This window comes from Pristiophorus japonicus, chromosome 1 (genome assembly GCF_044704955.1).
Source record: "Pristiophorus japonicus isolate sPriJap1 chromosome 1, sPriJap1.hap1, whole genome shotgun sequence".
Classification (NCBI taxonomy): Eukaryota; Metazoa; Chordata; class Chondrichthyes; family Pristiophoridae; genus Pristiophorus; species Pristiophorus japonicus.
In genome coordinates, this window is record NC_091977.1 from 501,670,082 (window position 1) to 501,695,857 (window position 25,776).

General features: G+C 47.9%; 1 protein-coding gene across 1 annotated transcript in view; it reads right to left on the reverse strand.

The window, feature by feature from the left end:
- col22a1 (collagen, type XXII, alpha 1) overlaps positions 1-25,776 on the reverse strand; it is a 463,862-nt gene that overhangs the window by 279,844 nt on the left and 158,242 nt on the right. Inside the window, exon 6 of the mRNA XM_070888428.1 lies at positions 536-659. Coding sequence (XP_070744529.1) covers positions 536-659 — 124 coding nt within the window. The remainder of the gene's footprint in view (positions 1-535; positions 660-25,776) is intronic.

Genomic DNA, 25,776 nt, shown 5'->3' on the forward strand with positions numbered 1-25,776 from the left:
AGGCTAGAAGGGCCGAATGGCCTACTCCTGCACCTATTTTCTATGTTTCTATGTTTCCTTACTTTTCAGAGCAGTGATAGAATCTTTCACTTACACTGCCACCTCAGTCCCTTTTGCATCCTCTCAATCATTCCTGAAAATATTTCAACCAGGGAGTCTTATTTTGCCAGTCTTACCCGATCCTAAGCCAAGTCTTCATTATAACTGCTACACTGTATCCCACCACAGTTGTTAATGCTGCCACAACTACAGCAGAAAATGCACATCAATGCACAACTTAGAGGAAGTATACACGATGCTTACATTGTGAAGCAACTTTAACCAGTTTGTAAAAAATAACAGTTTATGCTATAGCGCCATATACACCCAGAACATATTAGATTAGATAGCTTTTGGAGAGATCTATTTTTAGTCTGTGCAGGATGCTATCTATTCCATGAATTAGAAGTAAATGGTTGTGTTTTAACCCTTCATACTTATCCAGTTTTTCTGGGCATATCACATTTGAATGAAGAGCAAACACATGACAATGTACCTGTGGAATCCCGTATTTGTCGATAATTTGCCAGATGTACCAGTCTTCTCTTCTTGAAGTTTTTCGGAATTTGAATGTAGCAACAAAAGCATATTCATCAGGCAAGCCTTGAGGGAACACATCTCTGAAACAAAACAAAGAATCCTTGAATGTTCAGCAGGTTTAAGAGGCTAGTAGCTGAGCCATATTGATCAAGAAGATCCCAAGTTCTATCCCCAGTCTATGCTGAATTCGTTGATTCAGGCAGAGGGGTAGTAAGAGGCGCTGACCTTGTCAACAACATCCATATATTTGTAGGCTTTTGCTTTTAGCAAACACACAAGAAGACGACACAGACAAAATGTACTGGATAACTCAGAACTCAGCGGCAACCCATTGTGAGGCTTAGGAGCATCAAAGTAGTCTTAGTGTCACTAGTGGGCCCTGAAATCCCCTTTTCCTGCCTTTACCAATATGGCGGGTGGAGCACTTCAGGTGCTGGACGAGTGTGCATGTTTCACCTGCCATATTGGATGCTTAGGTGCCTATTTTGTGCCTCAAAAATGGGCGTGGTACCATAACATTTCTCAGCAAAAGGGACTTCTGGGAGACTGATTTTGTAAATTTGGATATGGTATTATAGTGGTTATGTTACTGGACTAGTAATCCAGATGCATGCGCTCGACCTCTATCTTCAGTTGCACCGACTCACTCTATCTCAAACCTGTCCTGGTCCGCAGTTCCTCATTCGGCACTTTAACGGACAACTTTTTTTCTTCCTTTCAGGTGTCAAACATAGAAACATAGAAACATAGAAAATAGGTGCAGGAGTAGGCCATTCGGCCCTTCGAGCCTGCAACACCATTCAATGAGTTCATGGCTGAACATTCAACTTCAGTACCCCATTCCTGCTTTCTCGCCATACCCCTTGATCCCCCTAGTAGTAAGGACCTCATCTAACTCCTTTTTGAATATATTTAGTGAATTGGCCTCAACAACTTTCTGTGGTAGAGAATTCCACAGGTTCACCACTCTCTGGGTGAAGAAGTTCCTCCGCATCTCGGTCCTCAATGGCTTACCCCTTATCCTTAGACTGTGACCTCTGGTTCTGGACTTCCCCAACATTGGGAACATTCTTCCTGCATCTAACCTGTCTAACCCCTTTAACAACTCTTGGATACCAATGCCCCTCCGGAACCTTCTTCACCTTCACTTTCCTTTGACCCCATCCCTTCTTCCAATTTCACCCATTGCTATATATTTGCTATCCCCTCTAACCTTTGCCTGTCTAAATGATCAAACTCAGAAAAAGCCTGAGCTTCATCCCCTTATACCCCCAACGCAATAAATTTCGAGCTCAGCATGACAGTGAGCTCTTTTCCATTGCCTTCACCTCCACTTCTTTGGCGAAGAGTCTTCCCCCCGCACAGCTGACTTTTCCCGTTTTCAGGTTCTCGTTCTACCTGGATCCCTCCTTCTGGCCTCGTACCCTCTCTAGATCTTTTCGTTGAGAACTGCCGGCATGACATCGGCCATCTCAATTTTTCTGCTCCCCTCACTCACTCCAACCTACCTCCCTCTGAACTTGCAGCACTCGGTTCTCTCAGATCCACCCTAACATTGTCAGTAAACCTGCTGACAAGGGTGGGGCTGTTGTTGCATGGTGAACCAACCTCTACCTAGCGGAAACTGAATGCCAGCTCTCTGACACCTCCTTCTATCTTCCCCGGCACCATGACCCCATTACCTAACATCAAGCTATTATTTCCAAGACTGTCACTGACTTCATCTCCTCTGGAGATCTTCCATCTATAACCTCTAACCTTATTTTTTTTTTTTTTTTTTGAAATTCGTAGCCAATCGTTCCAATTCTTTGTCAAATCACAAACGCCAGAGGTCACCTTGGGCCCATTCAAGGATCACTCTGCGCCAATGCTCTTAGCCAAAAGGCCTAGAGCCACTGCACCATTCCTGGAAGTACTGCAATACCAGGTTCGTGCCATGGAGGTGGATGGGTCAGGTCCCCCACACACCTCCGTGGAGGTGGATGGGTCAAGCCACCCCACCCACCTCACAGCCAGCTGCTACCTCCTTCCCAAGATCCACAAACAGGACTGCCCTGGTAGACCCATCCTTTAAGCCTGTACTTGCCAACGGAACCGATTTCTTCCTATCCCGACTCTATTTTTTTCTCCACTTATCCACTCTCTTCCCACTTATATCTGTGACTCTTCCGATGCCCTGCACCACTTTAACAGTTTCCAGTTTCCTGGCCATAACTATGTCCTTGTCACCATGGACATCAATCCCTCTACGCCCCCACTCGGTCGGCCTGAGGGCGCTCCCCTTCCTCCTTGATCAGAGACCCAACCAATCCCCAATCACCACCACCCTCCACGGCCTGGCTGAACTTGTTCTCACATTGAACAACTTTTCCTTTGACTCCACTCACTTCATCAAAATAAAAGGTGTTGCTGGGGAACACACAGGGGTCCTAGTTATGCCTGCCTTTTCGTGGGATATGTGGAACATTCTTTGAATTAGTCCTACTCAGGTGCAATCCCTGATCTTTTCTTCTAGTTAGTTGATGACTGAATCGGTGCCGTTTCCTGTTCCCACCCTAATTCCTGTATGGACTCTATCCCATTCTCCCACTTTCTCCAACTCCATCGCATCTGTTCTGATGATGCCACTTTCCATATGTCTTCCTTTTTCCTTATATTAGGCTGTTCTTCTACTGTGTTTGCCAAGGCCCTCGACCATATCCATTCCATTTCCCACACTTCTGCTCTCACTCCTTTCCCTCCCTCCCAGAACCAGGGTAGGGTTCCCCTTGTCCTCACATTCCAACCCACCAGCCTCCACATTCAATGGATCATCCACTGCCATTCCGCCACCTCCAGTGTGATCCCACCACCTAACACATCTTCCCTTCCCCTTTCAGCATTCCGAAGGGACCGTTCTCTCTGCGATACCCTGGTCTACTCCTCACTCATCCACAATATCCCCTCCCCTTCCCACGGCAGCTTCCCAATGCAACACTTGCCCTTTTACCTACTCCCTTCCCACTGCCCAGGGCCCCAAACACTTCTTCCAGGTGAAACAGTGATTTAATTGTACTTCTTCAATTTAGTATACTGTATTAGCTGCTCACGATGCAGTCTCCTCTACACTGGGGAGACCAAACGCAGATTGTGTGACTGCTTTGCTAAATACCTCCATTCAGTCCGCAAGCAGAATCCCGAGCCTGTCACTTTAATTCTCCGCTCCACTCCCACTCTGATCTCTTTGTCCTCCGCCTGCTACATTGTTCCAATGAAACTCAACGTAAGCTCAAGGAACATTACCTCATATTTCGATTAGGCACTTTACAGCCTTCTGGACTCAACATCGAGTTCAACAATTTCAGACCATAACCCCTGCCCCTATTATTACAGATGGCATCTGTTGATGATTCTGCCATTCCCATTTACACCTCTTCTCGACTCATCTTTTGTTTCCTTACTTGTCCCATTACTTTCCTTTTGCCTTGTACTATCATACCTTTTGTCATTTAATCACTCCTGCCTTCCATCCTGTCACAGACTACCCTTTTGTTACATAAAAACCTAAGAACATAAGAAATAAGAGCAGGAGTAGGCCATACAGCACCTCGAGCCTGCTCCGCCATTTAGTACGATCATAGCTGATCCGATCATGGATTCAGGTCCACTTCCCTGCCCGCTCCCCATAACCCCTTATTCCCTTAATGGTTAAGAAACTATCTCTGTCTTAAATTTATTCAATGACCCAGCTTCCACAGCTCTCTGAGAAAGCAAATTCCACAGATTTACAATCCTCTGAGAGAAGAAATTCCTCCTCATCTCAGTTTTAAATGGGCAGCCCCTTATTCTAAGATTATGCCCCCTAGTTCTACTCTCCCCTATCAGTGGAAACATCCTCTCTGCATTCACCTTGTCAAGCCCCCTCATAATCTTATACGTTTCAATAAGATCACCTCTCATTCTTCTGGATTCCAATGAGTAGAGCCCCAGCCTACTCAACTGTTCCTTATAAATCTACCCCCTCTTCTCCGGAATCAACCCAGTGAACCTTCTCTGAACTGTACACAGCATTCCAGGTGTGGCCTCACCAATACCTTAGATAACTGTAGCAAGATTTGCCTACTTTTATACTCCATCCCCTTTGCAATAAAGGCCAAGATTTCATTGGTCTTCCTGATCACTTGCTATACCTGCATACAAACTATTGTGTTCCTAACACAGATGAGACTGCACACAGGGAGGTTAAAGTAACAGTGACCTCAGTCTTTATTAAGACGCTCCAGAATTAGGAACAGGCCTTGGGGGCCGGCTTATATACAGTGCTCCCAAGGGATGCTGGGACCCCTTGGGACATCAGTGGATACGCTCCCAGATGGCGGAACATGGGAGTGCATGCTTTACAGATACACAACATCACTCCCTCCAAAATCAAAGTGAAAACTATTTACAAAGTGAGGCGGTCGAGAGCCTTTCTTTCCCTGGTGGACCGCCTCGGTACAAATGTCTGTTCTGGTGTGTTGGCTGTGCCCTCACTGGGCTGGCATGTTGTTGGCCCTGCAGGGCTGCTGGGTGAGCCTGGCCTTGCTGGGCTGTTGGGCGTCATGGGTTCGATTTCCTGGTCCGGGGTGGTGTCATTGATCCTTTGCATGTGTGTTGTGGGCTCGAAAAAGCTGGTGTCTGCTGTGGGTTGTTCAGGGCAGTCTGTGAACTGCAGTCTCGTTTGGTCCAGGTGCTTTCTGCAAATTTGTCCATTGTCTAGTTTGACTACAAACACCCTGCTTCCTTCTTTAGCTATCACCATGCCCGCGATCCACTTAGGACCATATCCATAGTTTAGCACATACAGAGGGTCATTCAGATCAATTTCCCGTGGCACAGTGGCGCGACCATCGTTTATATTTTGTTGCTGCCGCCTGCTCTCTACCTGATCATGCAGGTTGGGGTGAACCAGCGAGAGTCTGGTTTGAAGTGTCCGTTTCATGAGTAGCTCAACCGGGGGCACCCCTGTGAGTGAGTGAGGTCTTGAGCAGTAGCTGAGCGATATTCGGGACAGGCGGGTTTAGAGTGAACCTTCTGTGACTCATTTAAGGCTCTGTTTGATTGTTTGTACTGCCTGCTCTGCCTGCCCATTGGAGGCTGGTTTAAACGAGGCCGAGGTGACATGTTTGATCCCATTGCGGGTCATGAATTCTTTAAATTCGGCACCGGTGAAACATGGCCCGTTGTCACTGACCAGTATGTCAGGCAGGCCGTGGGTGGCCAACATGGTCCTCAGGCTTTCAATGGTGGCGGTGGCGGTGCTTCCTGACATTATTTCACATTCAATCCATTTTGAAAAAGCATGCAACACCACCAGAAACATTTTACCGAGAAACAGGCCCGCATAGTCGACATGGATCCTCGACCATGGTCTGGAGGGCCAGGACCACAAACTTAGTGGTGCCTCTCTGGGCACGTTGCTCAACTGAGCACACACGCTGCATTACTGTACACAAGTCGATACCGGGCCACCACACATGGGATCTGGCTATCGCTTTTATCATTGCTATACCCGGGTTTGTGCTGTGGAGATCCGAGATGAACGTCTCCCTGCCCTTTTTGGGTAGCACTACGTGGTTACCCCACAACAGGCAGTCTGCCTGAATGGACAGCTCGTCCCTTCGCCGCTAGAACGGCTTGATTAGCTCTTGCATTTCAACGGGGCTGCTGGTCCAGCTCCCATGCAGTACACAGTTTTTTACTAGGGACAGCAGAGGAGCTTGGCTGGTCCAAGTCCTAATTTGGCGGGCCGTGACAGGTGATTTATCATTTTCAAATGCTTCCATGACCATCAACAAGTTTGCAGGCTACGCCATTTCCACACCTGTGGCGGGCAATGGTAGCCGACTGAGAGCATCCCGCAGAGTTCCCAGTGCCTGGCCTGTGGCAGATAGTATAGTTATACACTGATAGCGCGAGTGCCCATCTTTGTATGTGGGCTGAGGCATTAGTATTTATCCCCTTGTTTTCAGCGAATTGGGAAATGAGGTGCTTTTGATCGGTTTCCAGCTCAAATTTGAGGCCAAGCAGGTGCTGATGCATTTTCTTTACCCCGAACACACACTCTAATGCCTCTTTCTCAATCATGCTGCAGGCCCTCTCGGCCTTAGACAAGCTCCTGGAGGCATAGGCGACAGGTTGCAACTTCCCTGCAACATTAGCTTGTTGTAATACACACCCGACTCCGTACAACGATGCATCACATGCTAGCACATGTCTTTTAAATGGGTTATACAATACAGGCAGCTTGTTGGAGCATAAAATATTTCTGGCTTTCTCAAAAGCAATTACTTGTTTTTTCCCCCATACCCAGTTCTCACCTTTACGCAATAACACATGTTATAAGAGGGTGCTTAACCCCGGTAGGAAGTTACCAAAATAGTTGAGGAGTCCCAGGAACAACCGCAGCTCTGTGACATTCTGTTGCCTGGGCACGTTCCTGATAGCCTCTGCCTTTGTGTCTGTGGACCGAATGCCATCCGCCATGATCTTTCTCCACAAAAACTCCACTTCTGTTGCCATGAAGACGCATTTCAGCCTCTTCAGCCACAGCCCTACGCGATCCAGTAGCTGGAGGACCTCCTCCAGGTTTTGTAGGTGCTCGACGGTGTCCCGACCCGTGACCAATATGTTGTCCTGAAAAACCACCGACTCGATTAGGTTCTCCATGTTTCTCTGGAAGATCACTGCAGCCAACCGAATTCCAAACGGGCATCTGTTGTAGATGAAGAGTTCCTTGTGCGTGTTGATGCAGGTGAGGCCCTTCAAAGACTCCTCCAGCTCCTGCGTCATGTAGGCCGAAGTCAGGTCGAGCTTGCTGAATGTCTTGCCATCTGCCAACGTCGCAAATAGGTTATCTGCCATAGGTAGTGGGTATTGGTCCTGTAGCGAGAAACGATGAATAGTTACTTTACAATCGCCGTAAATCCTGACCGTGCCATCACTTTTGGGTACTGGAACAATCGGGCTGGCCCACTCGCTGAATTCCACTGGGAGATGATGCCCTTGCATTGCAGCCTGTCCAGCTCGATTTCCACTCTCTCCCTCATCATGTGAGGTACCGCTCGCGCCTTGTGGTGAATGGGTCGTGCCTCTGGGATCAAGTTGATCCGCACCTTCGCCCCGGAAAAGCTTCCAATGCCTGGCTCAAAAAGAGAAGGAAATTTGTTAAGAACCTGGGTACATGAGGCCTCATCGACATGTGATAGCGCTCGGATATCATCCTAGTTCCAGCGGATTTTGCCCAGCCAACTCCTTCCAAGCAGTGTGGGGCCATCGCCCGGGACAATCCAGAGTAGCAGTTCGTGCACCGTGTCCTCGTAAGTTACCTTGACCATGGCGCTGCCCAGGACAGTGATAAGCTCTTTGGTGTACATTCTCAGTTTCACGTGGATGGAGCACAGCGCTGGTCTGTATGCCATGTTGCACCACATGGCACTCTCTCAAACATCTTTTTACTCATGGTGGTTTGGCTTGCGCAAGTGTCCAGTTCCATGGCTATGGGTAAGCCATTCAATTTTACATTTAGCATTATAGGTGGACATTTTGTCGAAAATGTGTGCACCCCGTGTACTTCAGCATCTGCCTCCTCTCTCTCAGGCTCGAAATTGCTTTGATCCACCATGGACCGATCTTCCGCTGCCACGTGGTGGTTAGCAGGTTTTGCAGAGCTTGCAGCTCATCTGCAAGCTCGTTGGAGGTGCCCCATTGTTCCATAGCTCTTGCAAACATACCCTTTGAAGTGGCATGAATAGGCTGAATGGAAGCCTCCACAATGCCAGTAAGGTATGAATTGCCTTGCATTCATCCTTTGTTGCGGACTCTGAGTCATCTGGGTCACCTGAGGCCTGCTGGCAGTTGCAGACTCTTGGTTTCTGCCCTGTACATTTCTGCTCGCAAACACAATTCCAGTTAATTTATGAACATTGCTAGCACTTGTGTGCTGAGAGATTTGTTTGGTGTTATCACTGGTGGACATAAACGCCTGTGCTATCGCAATGGCCTTATTGAGGGTCGGTGTCTCTACAGTCAAAAGTTTTCGTAGGATGGTCTTGTGGCCAATGCCCAGTAAAAAAATGACTCTGAGCATCTGCTCCAGATAGCCATCAAACTCACATTGTCCTGCAACTCACCTTTGCTCGTCGATGTTGCTCGCCGTTTCCTGATCTTCAGATCGCTGGCACGTGTAGAACCGATACCTTGCCATTAGCACGCTCTCCCTCGGCTTAAGATGCTCCAGACCCAGTGGACACAGCTCCTCATATGACTTATCTGTGGGTTTCACTGGGGCCAGAAGATTCTTCATGAGGCTGTGCTCGCATAACGTGAGGAGGACCGCTCTCCTTTTTGCAGTGCTTCCTTCTCCGTCCAGCTCGTTGGCTACAAAGTACTGGTCTAACCGTTTGACATAGGCTTCCCAGTCCTCGCCCTCTGAGAAGTTCTCCAAAATGCCCACAGTTTGCTGCATCTTTGCGTTCAATTAGTATACTCGTCGCCGGTTATTGTGTTCCTAACACAGATGAGACTGCACACAGGGAGGTTAAAGTAACAGTGACCTCAGTCTTTATTAAGACATTCCGGAATGAGGAACAAGCCTTGGGGGCCGGCTTATGTACAGTGCTCCCAAGGGATGCTGGGTTCGCTTGGGACTGCAGGGGATGCGCTCCCTGATGGTGGAACATGGGAGTGCATGCTTGACAGATACACAACACTATCCTTTTGTGTTTCATGCACAAGTACCCCCAGGTCCCACTGTAAACATAGAAACATAGAAAGTAGGTGCAGGTGTAGGCCATTCGGCCCTTCGAGCCTGCACTATCATTCAATATGATCATGGCTGATCATGCAACTTCCATACCCCATTCCTGCTTTCTCTCCATACCCCTTGATCTCTTTAGCCGTAAGGGCCACATCTAACTCCCTTTTGAATATATCTAACGAACTGGCCTCAACAACTTTCTGTGGTAGTGAATTCCACAGGTTCACAATTCTCTGAGTGAAGAAGTTTCTCCTCATCTCGGTCCTGTATGGCTTATCCTTTATCCTTAGACTGTGACCCCTGGTTCTGGACTTCCCCAACATTGGGAACATTCTCCTGCATCAAACCTGTCCAATCCCGTCAGAATTTTATATGTTTCCATGAGATCTCCTCTCATTCTTCTCAACTCCAGTGAATACAAGCCCAGTCGTTCCAATCTTTCTTCATATGTCAGTCCTGCCATCCCGGGAATCAGTCTAGTGAACCTACACTGCATTCCTTCAAGAGCAAGAATGTCCTTCCTCAGATTAGGAGACCAAAACTGCACACAATATTCAAGGTGTGGTCTCACCAAGGCCCTGTACAACTGCAGTAAGACCTCCCTGCTCCTTCACTCAAATCCCCGAGCTATGAAGGCCAGCATGCCATTTGCCTTCTTTACTGCCTGCTGTACCTGCATGCCTACCTTCAATGACTGAGGTACCATGACACCCACGGCTCATTGTAACTCACCTTTTACTAATCTATCACCATTCAGCTAATAATCTGCCTTCCTGTTTTTACAACCAAAGTGGATAACCTCACACTTATCCACATTATACTGCATTTGCCCATTCACCTAACCTGTCCAAGTCTCTCTGCAGCCTCTTAGCATTCTCCTCGCAGCTCACACTGCCACCCAGCTTAGTGTCATCTGCAAACTTGGAGATATTACATTCAATTCCTTCGTCTAAATCATTAATGTATATTGTAAATAGCGCAGGTCCCAGCACTGAATCCTGTGGCACCCCACTAGTCACTGCTTGCCATTCTGAAAAGGACCTGTTTAATCCCACTCTGTTTCCTGTCTGCCAACCAGTTCTCTATCCACGTCAATACATTACCCCCAATACCATGTGCCTTAATTTTGCACACTAATCTCTAATGTGGGACCTTGTCAAAAGCCTTTTAAAAGTCCAATTACAACACATCCACTGGTTCTCCCTTATCCACTCTACTAGTTACATCCTCAAAAAACTCTAGAAGATTTGTCAAACATGATTTCCCTTTCATAAATCCATACTGATTTGGACCGATCCTGTCACTGCTCTCCAAATGTGCTGCTATTACATCTTTAATAATTGATTCCAACATTTTCCCCACTACCGATGTCAGGCTAACTGGCCCATAATTCCCTGTTTTCCCTCTCCATCCTTTTTTAAAAAGTAGGGTTACATTAGCTACCCTCCAATCCATAGGAACTGAACCAGAGTCTATAGAATGTTGGAAAATGACTACCAATGCATCCACTATTTCTAGGGCTACTTCCTTAAGTACTCTGGGATGCAGACTATCAGGTCCTCGGGATTTATCGGCCTTCAGTCCCTTCAATTTCCCTAACACCATTTCCTGACTAATAAGGATTTCCATCAGTTCCCCCTTCTCGCTAGACCCTCGGTCCCCTAGTATTTTTGGGAGGTTATTCGTGTCTTCCTAGTGAATACAGAACCAAAGTATTTGTTCAATTGGTTTGCCATTTCCTTAATGGTCTTCACTAATCTTTTTCTCTTCACATATCTATAGAAGCTTTTGCAGTCAGTTTTTATGTTCCCTGAAAACTTACTCCCATATTCTATTTTCCCCCTCCTAATTAAACCCATAGTCCTCCTCTGCTGAATTCTAAATTTCTCCCAGTCCTGAGGTTTGCTGCTTTTTCTGGCGAATTCATATGCCTCTTCCTTGGATTTATCACTTTCCCTAATATCCCTTGTTAGCAACGATTGAGTCACCTTCCCTTTTTTATTCTTACACCACACAGGGATGTACAATTGTTGCAGCTCATCCTATGCTGCAGCACTTTGCAATCTTTCTCCATTTAAATAATAACTTGCTCTTAGATTTTTTTCTGCCAAAGCACGTGACCTCACACAACATTATACTCCATCTGCCAAATTTTTGCCCACAGACTTAGCCTATTTATGTCCTTTTGCAGATTTTGTGTGTCCTCCTCACACTTTGCTTTTCCTCCCATCTTTGTATCATCAGCAAACTTGGCTACATTACACTTGGTCCCTTCCTCCAAATCGTTAATATAGATTGTAAATAGTTGGGGTCCCAGCACTGATCCCTGCAGCACCCCACTAGTTTCTGGTTGCCAACCCAAGAATGAACCATTGATCCCGACTCTCTGTTTTCTGTTAGTTAGCCAATCCTCTATCCATGCTAATATATTACCCCCAACCCCGTGAACTGCTATCTTGTGCAGTAACCCTTTATGTGGCACCTTGCCATATGACTTCTGGAAGTCCAAATACACCACATACACTGGTTCCCTTTTATCCACCCTGTTTGTTACATCCTCAAAGAATTCTAGCATATTTGTCAAACATGACTTCCCCTTCATAAATCCATGCTGACTCTGCCTGACCGAATTTTGCTTTTCCAAATGTCCTACTACTGCTTCTTTAATCATGGACTCCAACATTTCATTCCACCCCTCCCCCCTTTCCCTGCCTCTACACCTGCTTAAAATCTTTTACATCTCGAACTTTTCCCATTCTGATGAAAGGTCATTGACCTGAAATGTTTACTCTGTTTCTCTCTCCACAGATGCTGCCTGACCTGCTGAATAGTTCCAGCATTTTCTGCTTTTATTTCAGATCTCCAGCATCCACATTGCTTTTGTAATAATCCAGAGAATATGATTTCAAATCCCACCGTGGCAGTTTGAGAATTTCAATTCAGTTTTTAAAAACCTGGAAATAAAAAGCTGGTATCAGTAATGTCCTTTAGGCAAGGAAACCTGGCGTCCTTACTTGGTCTGGCCTATTACTCAAGTCCCACACCCATGTGGTTGACTCGTAACTGTCGTCTGATATTGCTTATCAAGACACTCAGTTGTATCTGTCATGTATCCTACATGGCTACTATTGGTACTATCAAAAGGTGTGCCACCAGAGGGCACAGCAATGGCAGACTTGTAGGTTACCTGAACAGGTGTGCCTGGCCTAGCATAAAAGGCAGGCTACCATGTGTGATCCTCACTCTGGACTTATCAATAAAGGACTAAGGTCACTACAGTTCAAGTACAACACATTGCCTCGTGGAGTCATTATCAGAGCATCTAAGGACACAATAATTGGCGACGAGATTACGAACTTTCACGCAAAAATGGCTACCCTTGGAATGTTGCAGCAGTTCACCGATGGTGATGACTGGGACACCTTTGTGGAATGGATTGAACACTTTTTCACAGCAAACGACCTGGCAGGAGACGACTCGGCCACACTGGTTGTTAAGCGCAGAGCTATCTTGCTAACCAGTTGTGGGCCAACCATCTATGGCCTCGTCAGAGACTTGCTGGCACCAGCGAAGACAATGACCAAGACATACAAGGAGCTCGTAACCCTGATCCATGAGCAACTCAAGCTCAAAGAGAGCATCCTCATAGCCAGACACCGGTTCTATACTCACCGACAGCCCGAAGGCCAAGAAATCGTGAAATACGCCGCAGACCTCAGGCGGCTGGCGGCACCGTGCGAGTTCGGTGACCACCTCAACGAAGCACTGCGGGACATTTTTGTCATTGGAATTGGCCATGAGGGCCTTCTTCATAAGCTACTGTCGGCGGATACCACAGTCACATTGCAGAAGGCCATCTCTGTGAGCCAGGCATTCATGACCTTGACCTGTGGCTCTAGGCAGATGCCTCATCCTCAGGACTCAAACCCGGCAGGTATTGTGCACAGAGTGGCACCGTTTAGAGGCTGGACTGTAGAGTGCGAACCCTCTCAGGGAAGAGAGACCAGGCCCAACGAGTCCCTTCACTCAGGGTCCGTCGAGGGGGGGCTACTCGAGTAGCTCCAGGCTGGCGTTGTGGAGGGAATCACAGGGCTCACCAGTGCCGCTTTAAAGACTATGTATGCAAAGGCTGCAGCACAAAGGGCCACCTCCAGCGAATGTGTAAGAGAAATATGACTCATTGAGTTGATGAAGAGTCTGCAGATGGCCATGAATCCACTGCGGATTATGAAACGATAGGCAGAGAGGCAGCCCAACCCCACGATGAGGTACATAGCATGTTTACCTGCATCACTGAGTGTTCCCCGCTGAAGATGGAAGTGGAGATAGATGGCGTTCCAGTCTTCATGGAAGTGGACACGGGGGTGAGCCAGTCAGTGATGAATCAAGAAGCCTTTGAGAGGCTATGGGACAATCAAGCTGAACGACCCAAGTTGGTCCCGGATCAGGCAAAGCTATGCACCTACACCAATGAAATTATCCCAGTCGTTGGTAGCGCGAATGTCAATTCGTGGCGCTGTGCACAAGTTACTTCTGTGGATTGTTGCAGGTGATGGACCAACGCTCCTCGGCAGAAGGTGAATGGAGAAGATCCATTGGAAGTGGGAAGACTTCAACCCTCCAGCGATCGACGTCCTCTGCACTCAGAGGCAAAGCAAGCTCTCACTTGAGGGTGGACCCAGTACTGGAGAGCAGACCAGCACAGCACCCGAGGCACAGACTGCTCAGCATGACTGCGTGGAGATGATCCAGCTGAGACGACCCGAATGCACCTTCCAGGCTTAAGTGGCAGGACTCCGGAGGAAGAAAATCGGATCCAAAGGCAACTTCCCAGCATCGGTGGCAGAACCCGGGGAGAAGAGGATCACCGCAGTCGACATTGTGGATGGAGGAAACATGGCACCCAAACCACTATGTGAGGCGCTGAAGAAAAAGATGGCCCCAGCCAGACCACGAGGTGCAGCGCTGATGGAGCAACACGTGGCATCAAACGAAGAGGATTGGGGTAAAGCAAGCAAGGCTCTCTTAAAGGAGGCCTGCAACCCACCACAATTAAAGGGCCAGTTCCACACACTCAAGCAATGTAATAGTAACTGTAAGTCAGAGACAGAATGTGTAATTGATCATGTAAAATGTGTAATTGATGATCTGAATTGTGCACATGCAACCAGCGAGGAAAAGTCGCGCGATCGCGATTGCGATCGGACTCACAGAGTGTCCATCATAAGTAATAAAAAGTTGTGCGATGTAGGATTTCAACTGCACGCAGCCAATGCAGCGGGCAGACATCCATCGGGAACCAGCGAGCTACCCAATGCTGTAGCCTGCATCCCGGGGACCAGAGTCATGCACCATGGAGTGTGGTCACAAGCAGCCAACACACACGAGCTGCAGAGCAAGCGACCTCAGCAGGGCACCGGCACCAGTATCGATACCATGCCCTTGACTGGCTCCACCGTCAGGCACCCGATGACACCAACTGCCAGGAGCCTGAAAGAGCAAACTGTGCTAAGAGGCAGTCCCCAGTCCTCATCACCACCAAAGCCATACCCGTAAATGAAGGGTCATCCGCCACAGTTCCCCCAAAGGGGACCGGGACCAGACAGGATCCCAAACCAAACAACGCCCAGTCTAGCGAGTCAGCAGTCCCCTGTGCGCTGCTAGGCGACAACTCCTCAGGGAGCAGCAGCGACCCAGGGCGCAAAGAAAGGACAGGGTGGTCATAGGCATTTGTGAACTTGCCCGGCGCTAGGTACCTTGACAACAGCCCCAAGAGCAGGCAACTCGAGCCAACCGGGTTCCCACTGCCAGCACTGGGCACTGTGCCACCACCAGACTGCAGGGACACAATCCAGCAGCTCTGGAACTGTTCTTACGCACCGGTCACTGCATCGATAAAGTATCTCACCAGTCTAACGTACTTGTCTCACAATGGAACCACAAATGTAATGCAAACCTCTTTTCCTGAACTTGAATGCATATGAATGCAATGAGCCTCTGGCATAATCTAGAAATGGGGGTGGGGGAGAATGGAGTGGTCATGACACACACCAACAGCAACCACCAGCACTCTACTGCACCAATCACTCACCCAAGATTGAAACAACCTGTCAAGGGTCAACCAGATAGAGCCCACATAGAGCTAAACCCAGAGCACAGTCAATGCAGAAGCGATTTGCACTAAAGGCTCAGGGGAGAGTGATGTCATGTATCCGACATGGCTACTATTGATACTATCACAAGGTGTACCACTAGAGGGCACAATAGTGGGAGACTTGTAGGTTACCTGTACAGGTGTGCCTGGCCTAGTATAAAAGGCAGGCCACCAGGTGTGATCCTCACTCTGGAGTTAACAAATAAAGGACTAAGGTCACTACAGTTCAAGTACAACACATTGCCTCGTGGAGTCACTACTAGAGCATCTAAGGACACAACAGTATCAATATCAGAGCAACTAGGGACAGGCAATAAATGTTGGACTTGCCTGCGACCCACATCCTGGGATTGAATGTGAAAAAAATACAATGGGGCCTCTGCTCAGTTCATCCTTCAATCTGAGTGAGGTGAGAGGTTGCAGCAAATGTATCCCTAAATTTGGAACAGATGTCTGCCCCAGAATATTTATCATTCCCACTGCCATAAAGATGCTGTGAGTTGGGATGGGGACATGCATAAATGTGTCACCCTGAGATAACTGAAGAAACCCTGACAAGGCTGGCAGCTGGGTGACCTGTTCTTATCAGTGTTTATGTTTTCACACACATCGACCCACAATTAAATCTATGAGCGTCTGATAGTCTAATGTACAACAGTGTGCATGGACAGTTACAATTACCCGTAATTCAACGAACTGCTATTTTGATCTGTGAGGTAATAGTCTGGCCAGATGGAGTTGAATGATTCAGTTTTATTTCAGGATGACACTGCCTGACCCATGGACGACTGGGAGCCACCATGGCCAATAACAGCCATGGTATGAGGAGAGACGAGATCCTGCAAAGTGACAGCCAGCTGCTCAAGAGGTTAAGTTAAGACAGAAAGACATGGGCAAAAGTGCTTTAGCTGTCAGGTTGACAAGGGCAACAGTCAGAAATGACGCAAGACCTGCTTATGAGGCTGTGTGTTTTCAACACCTGCTCTCAGAATGAGGTGAGGAATATCTGCATGAGTTTGCCCAGAATTCAAGTCCATTCAGTTTAAAACTCTTGTCTATAGGGTGAGTTTCCCATGCCAAGAACGTTCCCTTCACTTTAGCTGTCGTCATCAAGGTCCAGGTTGGTGATTGGAGATAGGGCAGGTACTGCAGGAGCGGCCAGGTTGGGGCGAAGGAGCGGTGAGAGATTGTAGAGGGACGTGATCGGGGCCCAGGAGAGGCGCGAGTTCGGGGCCCAGAAGAGGCGAGGGCCCAGGGGTAGTGCACTGCGATATGTGTGCGCACTGGGTCCGTGCAGCAGAGCAGGTCTCCAGTCGTCTTGGTTAATCCTTGCTACTGGACCAAGACCTAGCTCTGTCAAGCCTGTGTGGTGGCTGGTGTGCAACGGTCACCACACGTTAAAAAAATCCAAGCACAGGCATCTTCCACCCTTCATGATTTTGTTCGGATCTGGAATTTGAGGTCCATCATTGAAACACCTATGAACTTTTTGATGTGGAAGCAAGTCATCCTTGATTCGAGGGACTGCCTATGATGATGATGATGATGATGATGACTATTCTCCTCAACATTTGTGGCACCTCCTGCTTTAGAGTTGAGAACTCTGGTTGGGTGTATTCCTGGAGGTTTCATCGCATAACCTTCCAAACTTTTTTTTTATTCATTCACTGGATATGGATGTTGCTGGCAAGGCCAGCATTTATTTACCATCCCTAATTGCCCTCGAAGCTGGTAGTGAGCAGCCTTCTAGGCCATTTCCGTGGGCAGTTAAGAGTCAACCACATTGCCTGCATCTGCGCACATACAGAGGCTGAACTTCAAATCATAGTCAACGTATTTACTGAGGTGTACGAAAGCATGGGCTTTACACTAAACACCTGTAAGAAAAAGGTCCTCCACCAACTTGTCCCCGCCACACAGCACTGTCCTCCAGTCATCAAGATCCACGATGAGGCCCTGGACAACGTGGACCATTTCTCATACCTTGGGAGTCTCTTATCAACAAGAGCAGACATTGACAATGAGATTCAACACCACCTCCAGTGCGCCAGTGCAGCCATCGGCTGCCTGAGGAAAAGTGTTTGAAGACCAGGCCCTCAAATCTGACACCAAGCTCATGGTCTACAGGGCTTTGGTAATACCCGCCCTCCTGTATGGCTGAGAGTCATGGACCATGTACAGTAGACATCTCAAGTCACTGGAGAAATACCACCATGATGTCTCCACAAGATCCCAAAAATCCCCTGGGAGGACAGACGCACCAACGTTCGTGTCCTTAACCAGGCCAACATCCCCAGCTTTAAAGCACTGACCACACTTGATCAGCTCCGCGGGGCAGGCCACATAGTTTGCATGCCAGACATGAGATTCCCAAAGAAAGCGCTCTACTCGGAACTCCTTCACGGCAAACGAGCCAAAGGTGGGCAGAAGAAACGTTACAAGGACACCCTCAAAGCCTCCCTGATAAAGTGCAACATCCCCACTGACACCTGGGAGTCCCTGGCTAAAGACCGCCCTAAGTGGAGGAAGTGCATCCGGGAGGCCGCTGAGCACCAAAAGTCTCATCGCCGAGAGCATGCAGAAATCAAGCGCAGGCAGCGGAACGAGCATGTGGCAAACCTGTCCCACCCACCCTTTCCCTCAACGACTATCTGTCCCACCTGTGACAGAGACTGGGGACTGTTCAGCCACCTAAGGTCTCATTTTTGGAGTGGAAGCAAGTCTTCTTCGATTCCGAGGGACGGCCTATGATGATGATGCTGATGATATGGGTCTGGATTCGCATATAGGCCAGACCAGATAAGGATGGATTTGTGACCAGGAATCCTTGACGTATGGGTTTCCCGCAGGTCCTGTCAAATTTAACAGCAAGACCGGTTTTAAATTTGAACAACCGCTCTCCCAGCCTCAGCCAGCCAAATTGCCAGTGGCACGAAGACAGACGGGGAGTGGAGCAGTGTTAAGTCCTACATGGGGGTGGGGGTAGGGTAATCAGACATCGTGAGTGGAGTATCAGCCCTCACGGCAGGAGAGGAGTGAGTTGGACACTGCGATGGGGGGGGGGGCGGGGGGCGCTGTCAGCCCATTGCGTGGTTCCCATCGCATGGAAGCAAGCTTTGAGCACTGGGAGGAAGCACTCCTGGCCTACAAGCAACACTTAGCCAAGAGATTGGGTCATCTACAATTTCCTTCAGCTGTCAGGTTTCCCGAGGCCTGGGAAACCTGACCTGCAGCCATTAAAACTAATGGTTAAGTTAAATTGGTGGCACATAGCCGCCTTAAAATATTTTAGTGAGCGGCCCTCTTCCTGAGAGCATGTTGGTCATCCACCCCCCAACCCCCCTCCGTTAAAACCGGAAGCAAGTTGGGGTTGGGTTCCCTATAAAGATGGAGGTCAACTTCAATACCTCTTTTCCTGCCTCAACCCGTCCACTCCCCGCGATCGTAACCCCTCCCTCAACACTTCCATCTCTCCCTCCCGCCCCCGAGATCCCTGCTTCGTGGCCTCTGAATTCCTCCCCAAACCTCCCCACCCCACCCCTCTGAGGTCTCTGGCCCCCCTTTGAAGCCTCTGATTCACCCTTCGCCCCTCCCACCCATCCCCCTCCAGCCCGCAATCGCTGTCCAGGCCTCCCTCTTCCAGCCCCAATCCTCCTCCGGCTCTGATCCTCCACCTGACCCCAACCACCCCATCCACCTGATGCCCTGATCCTTCCGCAGCCCCCAATATCATCCGTCCACCCCCCCCTGCCGGAAGCTCCTCTAGCCATGATCCTCCAGCCCAGACGATTCTCCAGCCCAGACCCTCCTCCCGCCCTTGACCATTTTCTCCAATGCTGCTTTAGTCTCGATCCTCCTCCAGCCCCCAACCACCGCTCCTGCTGCTCCTCTGGCCTCGATCCTCCAGCCGTGATTCTCCTCCGGCCCCCGGCCTCTCTCCTCTCTGCGGCTTCGTGCCACATCCCTACCTGCTCGACTGCCAGCCAGCCTCTCCATCTGGCTGATTGCAGACGGGAAACAGAGCTTTCAAATGCTAATCAGGCCCTGCTGTTAAATTTGGCAGGGCCTGCGGGAACCCTATACTCCCGGGTTTCCCGACTGCTTTCTAACCCCCACCGCTCCCGACCCACCTCCAGATTAAATTTCCAGCCAGTTATTTTGACTTTGTGCAATAGAGTAAAACAGGTGATAGAGAATGGGCAGCCTGTTTTACATCTCTCCCAATTTTTATTTTCATCGAAGTCAATTGCCAGTAATATGCCGACAGCACTCCCAGCACACTATCTATTTCTGGCCCAAAAACAGGCCAAAATGAATATCCACCCCTTTGTATCAGTGTTATGGGTTACATTGAATTGCAGTAATATTTAATTATATTGGCTAAAGTTACCTTATTTATTATCTGTGTTTTTAAAAAAATCAAATGCAAGTGACTTCAAATCTTTCATAAAGTACAGTGCATTGCCTTTAAATGTATAGGTTATTTGAAGCGTAGCCAAGACAAATTGCCTTGCTAAAATAGAATTAGGTTCCTGAGGCAGTCAGGTAGAAATGAAACCAACCCCAGCCCAATTCTAGCCCTAATCATAGGGACATAGGAACATAAAATTGGAATAGGAGTAGGCCATTGAGTCCCTTGAGGCTGTTCCATGATTCAATGAGATCATGGCTGATCTGTGACCGAACTCTATATATCCGCCTTTGGTCCATATCCCTTAATACCTTTAGTTAACAAAAAGCAATCAATCTCCAAATTAAAATTAACAATTGATCGAGCATCAATTGCCATTTGCAGAAGAGAGTTCCAAGCTTCTACCACCCTTTGTGTATAGAGGTGTTTCCTAATTTCACTCCTTAAAGGTTTGGCTCTAATTTTTAGAATATTCCCCCTGGTCCTAGAATCCCCACCAGCGGAAATAGTTTCTATCTACCCTATTTGTTAATATCTTGAAAATTTCGATCAGATCACTCCTTAGCCTTCTAACTTCTAGGGAATACAACCCTAAATTGTGTAATATCTCCTTGTAATTTAACCCTTGAAGTCCAGGTATCATTCTGGTAAACCTATGCTGCATTCCCTCCAAGGCCAATATATCCTTCCTCAGGTGTGGTGCCCAGAACAGCTCACAGTTTCCAGATGTGATCTAACCAGGGTTTTATCTAAACTCAAATTGTACTCTAAACCTCAAAATAATATAAACTTTAATCTTAGAATCAAAAAAGTAAGGACAAGAAAATATGAATCAAAAAAGGCATTCATTTAAGCTGTTCTTTTGAACACCGTACAATGGGCTCTAACTTAACCCTTTAAAGGAAGCTGAATAGGTAGATAAAGCTCTGTGAAATTTCTCCCTGACCATCAAAGGCAGTGAAACCAAAGCTCCAACGCACCCATCTATCAGGAAAATCTGTATTATCCAACCTTGACTGCTTGCACTCCATAGATAACATTCCTAGTAAGTTTGCAGCCTTATAACGTTTGAAAGGAATTTTTTTTATCTCGACCTATTTTGGTCCCATAGCTAACTGCTCTTTTTAAAATCAGTCAATCAATATATTATGTTTAGTTAGGAATCTATTTAATATTTCTACTGCACTGTGCGAAGACAATATTTCCAATCTCAAATTTTGCTTGAAGCTCAATAATTCTGTATGCATGTCCACTATTTCTGTCAGTACAGATAACATGGGTCAAATGAAGGAGAGGTGCGAGACATTTATCTTGACATTTGATCTGCCACTGAGAAACAAAACAAAATGAAGTTTATTTAGTGAAAAAATAAATGTGTCCATGTCTCATGTTTGCAATGTTTGTTTAAAACCCTATAGGGTAGAAACGCAGTCTGTTGCCGCCTCTGTTTGCGCCCCGGAGGGGCGGTAAAGACGGTGGGAATCATTTCTGGGCGAGCGGCCGAGCTGTACTGGTGGCAGTGAGGGAAGGAATGTCAACCTGAGGTAAGTGTGATTGTTTTTGATTTTTAATTTTTTTTATTTATGATTATGTGACGTCAGTAAGGTATTGGGAATGTTTTTGGTGGTTTCCTAGCCGATTTTTTTTCTCCAGGGAAGCCTCTCTGAGGGCGCTCCGAGGCCGGCTCTTTAGCTCGGGATTTTCAGTTGCTCAGCTGGCCTAGCGCCCTAAAATAGTTGTGGAATGCCTTTCATAGCACTCTGCTCCACACTCAGGGCCCAGCCGATGAATTTTGCGGCTGCAGACACAAATGTTACCACCCGCCGCCATTAGCGCCTCAAAATGGGTGGTACCGAATTTCCACCCCAATGAGTGTGGGAGCTAAGACTGTTTCCTTTACATCCACTGCACGTTGACTTTAAAGGGTCAACTTTAATCTGGTTAATACAACAAAGCATTCGGGGCCGAAATTCATGTCCATCAGAAAGCTGGCGCACCGACCTTTTTCGATGTTTTGACCATTGGGTGTGACGAGGCAGGCTCTTGATCAATTTTCACCTCTTTGGCAATTTTTTTGGAGTGGACAGGTAGTCGGTAATAATCGGGGTGGAATTGTGGCGGTGATGTGCGTTAAGTGCATCGTTTCGGGGTATTGTTTTATAAAATTTTCAAAAATTGCACACTATTTATTTTGTAAATGTGCCAAAGTTGAATAATGGGGATGGAGTGGTGGTGACATCACCATGTCTCTCCCCTCATTTAAAGGGGAGAGAAGCAGCGATTTTTTTTAGGTTTGGTTACTGGGCCACCAGGGAGGGTTTCGGCCAGGCCAGCGGCTTGGCTGAACCTTGGGCCATAATTGTCCGGCCGATCGGGAAGTCGACCGGCAAAAAAAAAAACATGGATTTCGTAGTAGTGCGTCCTTCCCTTGAAGGGCCGTGGCTCACACACAGAAAACAAGGTGCACCGACAGAAAAAGCTGTCGGGGTGCTGTGCGGTGGATTGTGGATTTTTTCAGGTAATTTTGTGTGGAGTGGGATGGAGGTGCGAGAGAGCAGCGGTGCACACTTTAATGATGTGCTTGGGGTGGTTGGCAGCAGCGGGGCAGAAGTGGGGACCGCCCAAAAAATCCCCGAGGTGAATTTGTATCGTGGCGGCCATTGGATTGCAATGTGGCGGCCATTCGATTCCACCGCATAGCCGCCACAAAACAGCGGTAATGGGCCTTATCCGGACCCTGAATTTCGGCCCCTTCAATTCTTTCATTTTAAAATGAGCAACTTAGAGCACGTTAAAAGTTATGGGCCCAAATTTGGCCAGTACAGATTTCTGGCGCACTCATCAGAGGTGCGCCGCTTTTGTAGAACTCCAAGGACGCCAAAAATCTTCAGGCTGTGTTCGGCCGCGCCCCAGCCTCTCCTCCATGGTGGCATAGCGTGGCAACTAGATTCGGGGATGGAACCAGATTCCCGGCACTGAAAACAGTGCCAGGATCTCTGCACATGCGTGCTAGAGTGTGCGCGCATGCGCAGTAGCTCCTTGCCCCCAGAATCTGAGAGTGTGTGCTGCCGGCTGTGTGGGAGGGGCCAACACTCACTATCCCTATCCCGGGCCGAGTGGCCTGCTGCACAGGCCGGCTGCTGCCTTCCGCGCTGAGGGCTACAAGAGACAGGTTGGTGGGGGGAAGAGTTTTGATCGGGGCGGGGGGAGGGGAAGAGTTTTTTTGCGGGGGGAGGTGAAGAGTTTTGATGGGGGGCAGGGGAAGAGTTTTGATCTGACGGAGGTGGGGGGAAGAGTTTTGATCAGGTGGGGTGGGGGGTGGGGGCGGGAGAAAAGAATCTTCAAAGATTTTCCAGTACTTTAATATCTAGCTATCTTTACTAAAAATATACTCAGTTTAATCAGACTGATAGCACCTACACCTTATCCAGTCTCACTGCTTGGGATTTTAAAAAAAACTAGCATTCCTATCATTTGGAGGCTACCTGCGCTGATCTCTGAATTCACCGCAGGATGTACAAAAGTGGCCACTTACTCTGACCTAACTTAGTTTGGAGTAAGTTTCAGCTGGCTAAACTTGCTTAAATGGCCAAATCAGGCATAAGTGGCTGGTAACATGCCCTTTTGAAAAAAAAATTGAACTAAAAAAAAAATTCACTAATTCACTTACACTGGAGCAACTTAAATGGGGAGAATTGCGATTTTAATTTGCTCCAAAAAAATCTAGTTGCTCCAAAAAAAATGGAGCAGCTCCTGAGGAAACTTGGGCCCTTCGAGCCTACACCGCCATTCAATAAGATCATGGCTGATCATTCCCTCAGTACCCCTTTCCTGCTTTCTCTCCATACCCCTTGATCTCTTTAGCTGTAAGGGCCATATCTAACTCCCTCTTGAATCTATCCAATGAACTGGCATCAACAATTCTCTGCGGTAGGGAATTCCACAGGTTAACAACTCTCTGAGTGAAGAAGTTTCTCCTCATCTCAGTCCTAAATTGCTTACCGCTTATCCAAAGACTATGTCCCCTGGTTCTGGACTTCCCCAACATCGGGAAAATTTTTCCCGCATCTAACCTGTCCAGTCCCATCAGAATCTTATAAGTTTCTATGAGCTCCTCTCTCATCCTTCTAAACTCCAGTGAATAACGGCCCAGTTGATCCAATCTCTCCTCATATGTCAGACCAACCATGCCTGCACTCCCTCAATAGCAAGAATGTCCTTCCTCAGATTGGGAGACCAAAACTGAACACAATATTCCAGGTGAGGCCTCACAGAGGCCCTGTACAACTGCAGTAAGACCTCCCTGCTCCTATACTCAAATCGCCTAGCTATGAAGGCCAACATACCATTTGCCTTCTTCACTGCCTGCTGTACCTATATGCCAAGTTTCAATGACTAATGAACCATGACACCCAGGTTTCGATGCACCCTGCCTTTTCCTAATCTGCCGCCATTCAGATAATATTCTGCCTTCGTGTTTTTGCCCCCAAAATGGATAATCTCACATTTATCCACATTATACTGCATCTGCCATGCATTTGCCCACTCACCTAACCTGTCCAAGTCACCATGCAGCCTCTTTGCGTCCTCCTCACAGCTCACACTGCCACCCAGTTTAGTGTCATCTGCAAACTTGGAGATATTACACTCAATTCCTTCATCTCAATCATTAATATATACTGTAAAGAGCTGGGGTCCCAGCACTGAGCCTTGCGGCACTCCACTAGTCACTGCCTGCCATTCTGAAAAGGACCCGTTTATCCCGACTCTCTGCTTCCTGTCTGCCAACCAGTTCCTTATCCACGTCAGTACATTACCCCCAATACTATGTGCTTTGATTTTGCACACCAATCTTTTGTGCGGGACCTTGTCAAAAGCCTTTTGAAAGTCCAAATATACCACATCCACTGGTTATGTGAATCACTACCTTGGTCCCCATGAAAGTGCCAATGCTGGGTTGAAATAGTGAGTCAAATTTGTCCAGGACCTGTGAGCGTGATATTCGCTCCACAGAAGAAACTGCATTGATATCGCCCCATTTCCAGTTCATGACAGCAAGCAAACTCCTCTCCAGTAGTGTGGGACCGTCCCCCAGGACAATCCAGAGTGGCAACCTGTTCTTCGAATCTTTGTGGGTCACGACTGCTTAGCACCGGAATGATCTCCTTTGTATATGTCCGTAGCTGTGCGTCAATCGGCAATAATTTTGGCCTCCTGGCCTTGGACGCCCACAACTTGTCGAACTGTTTGATACTCATCAGGGACTGGCTGGCCCCCGTGTCTAGCTCCATTGATACTGGGATGCCATTGAGGAGCACTTTCATCATTATGAACTGTATATGTGCTCCACATGAACTCGCTGAACTTCAATTTCCAGCGAGTTCCCCCAGTGTCAATTTGGCCTCTTAGGGCTTACATGGGGCCCGTCCTCCTCGTACATCAACCTGGCTGCAGGCTTCCTGCACATACGTGCCAAGTGACCGCTGACGTTGCAGTTTCTGCAGGTATATTGCTGAAACCTGCAAGCTCTGGCTGTGTGTTTGCCTCCACACCTCCAACATGAACTGTTGTTGGAAACAAAAGGTCCATTACCAGTCGTTCGTCTCTGACTGTCTCTGTAACTGTCCTTAAACGCACCATTGACAGGTGTTGATGGCCCCATTACTGGCCGCATTGTCCCTTGCAATGGCGTGAATCACTGTTCAGCTAGCCATTGTCTCTGTTGAATTCCCCCTTTGGGTTCAACTACATGCTCAGGCATATCCGATTGCCTCTGCCTGCCTGGAGAACTGTGTGCCACGTTAACAATGTTGACTCCCTGTCCATTTGCTGCATTTAAACCAAGATTTTTATCAA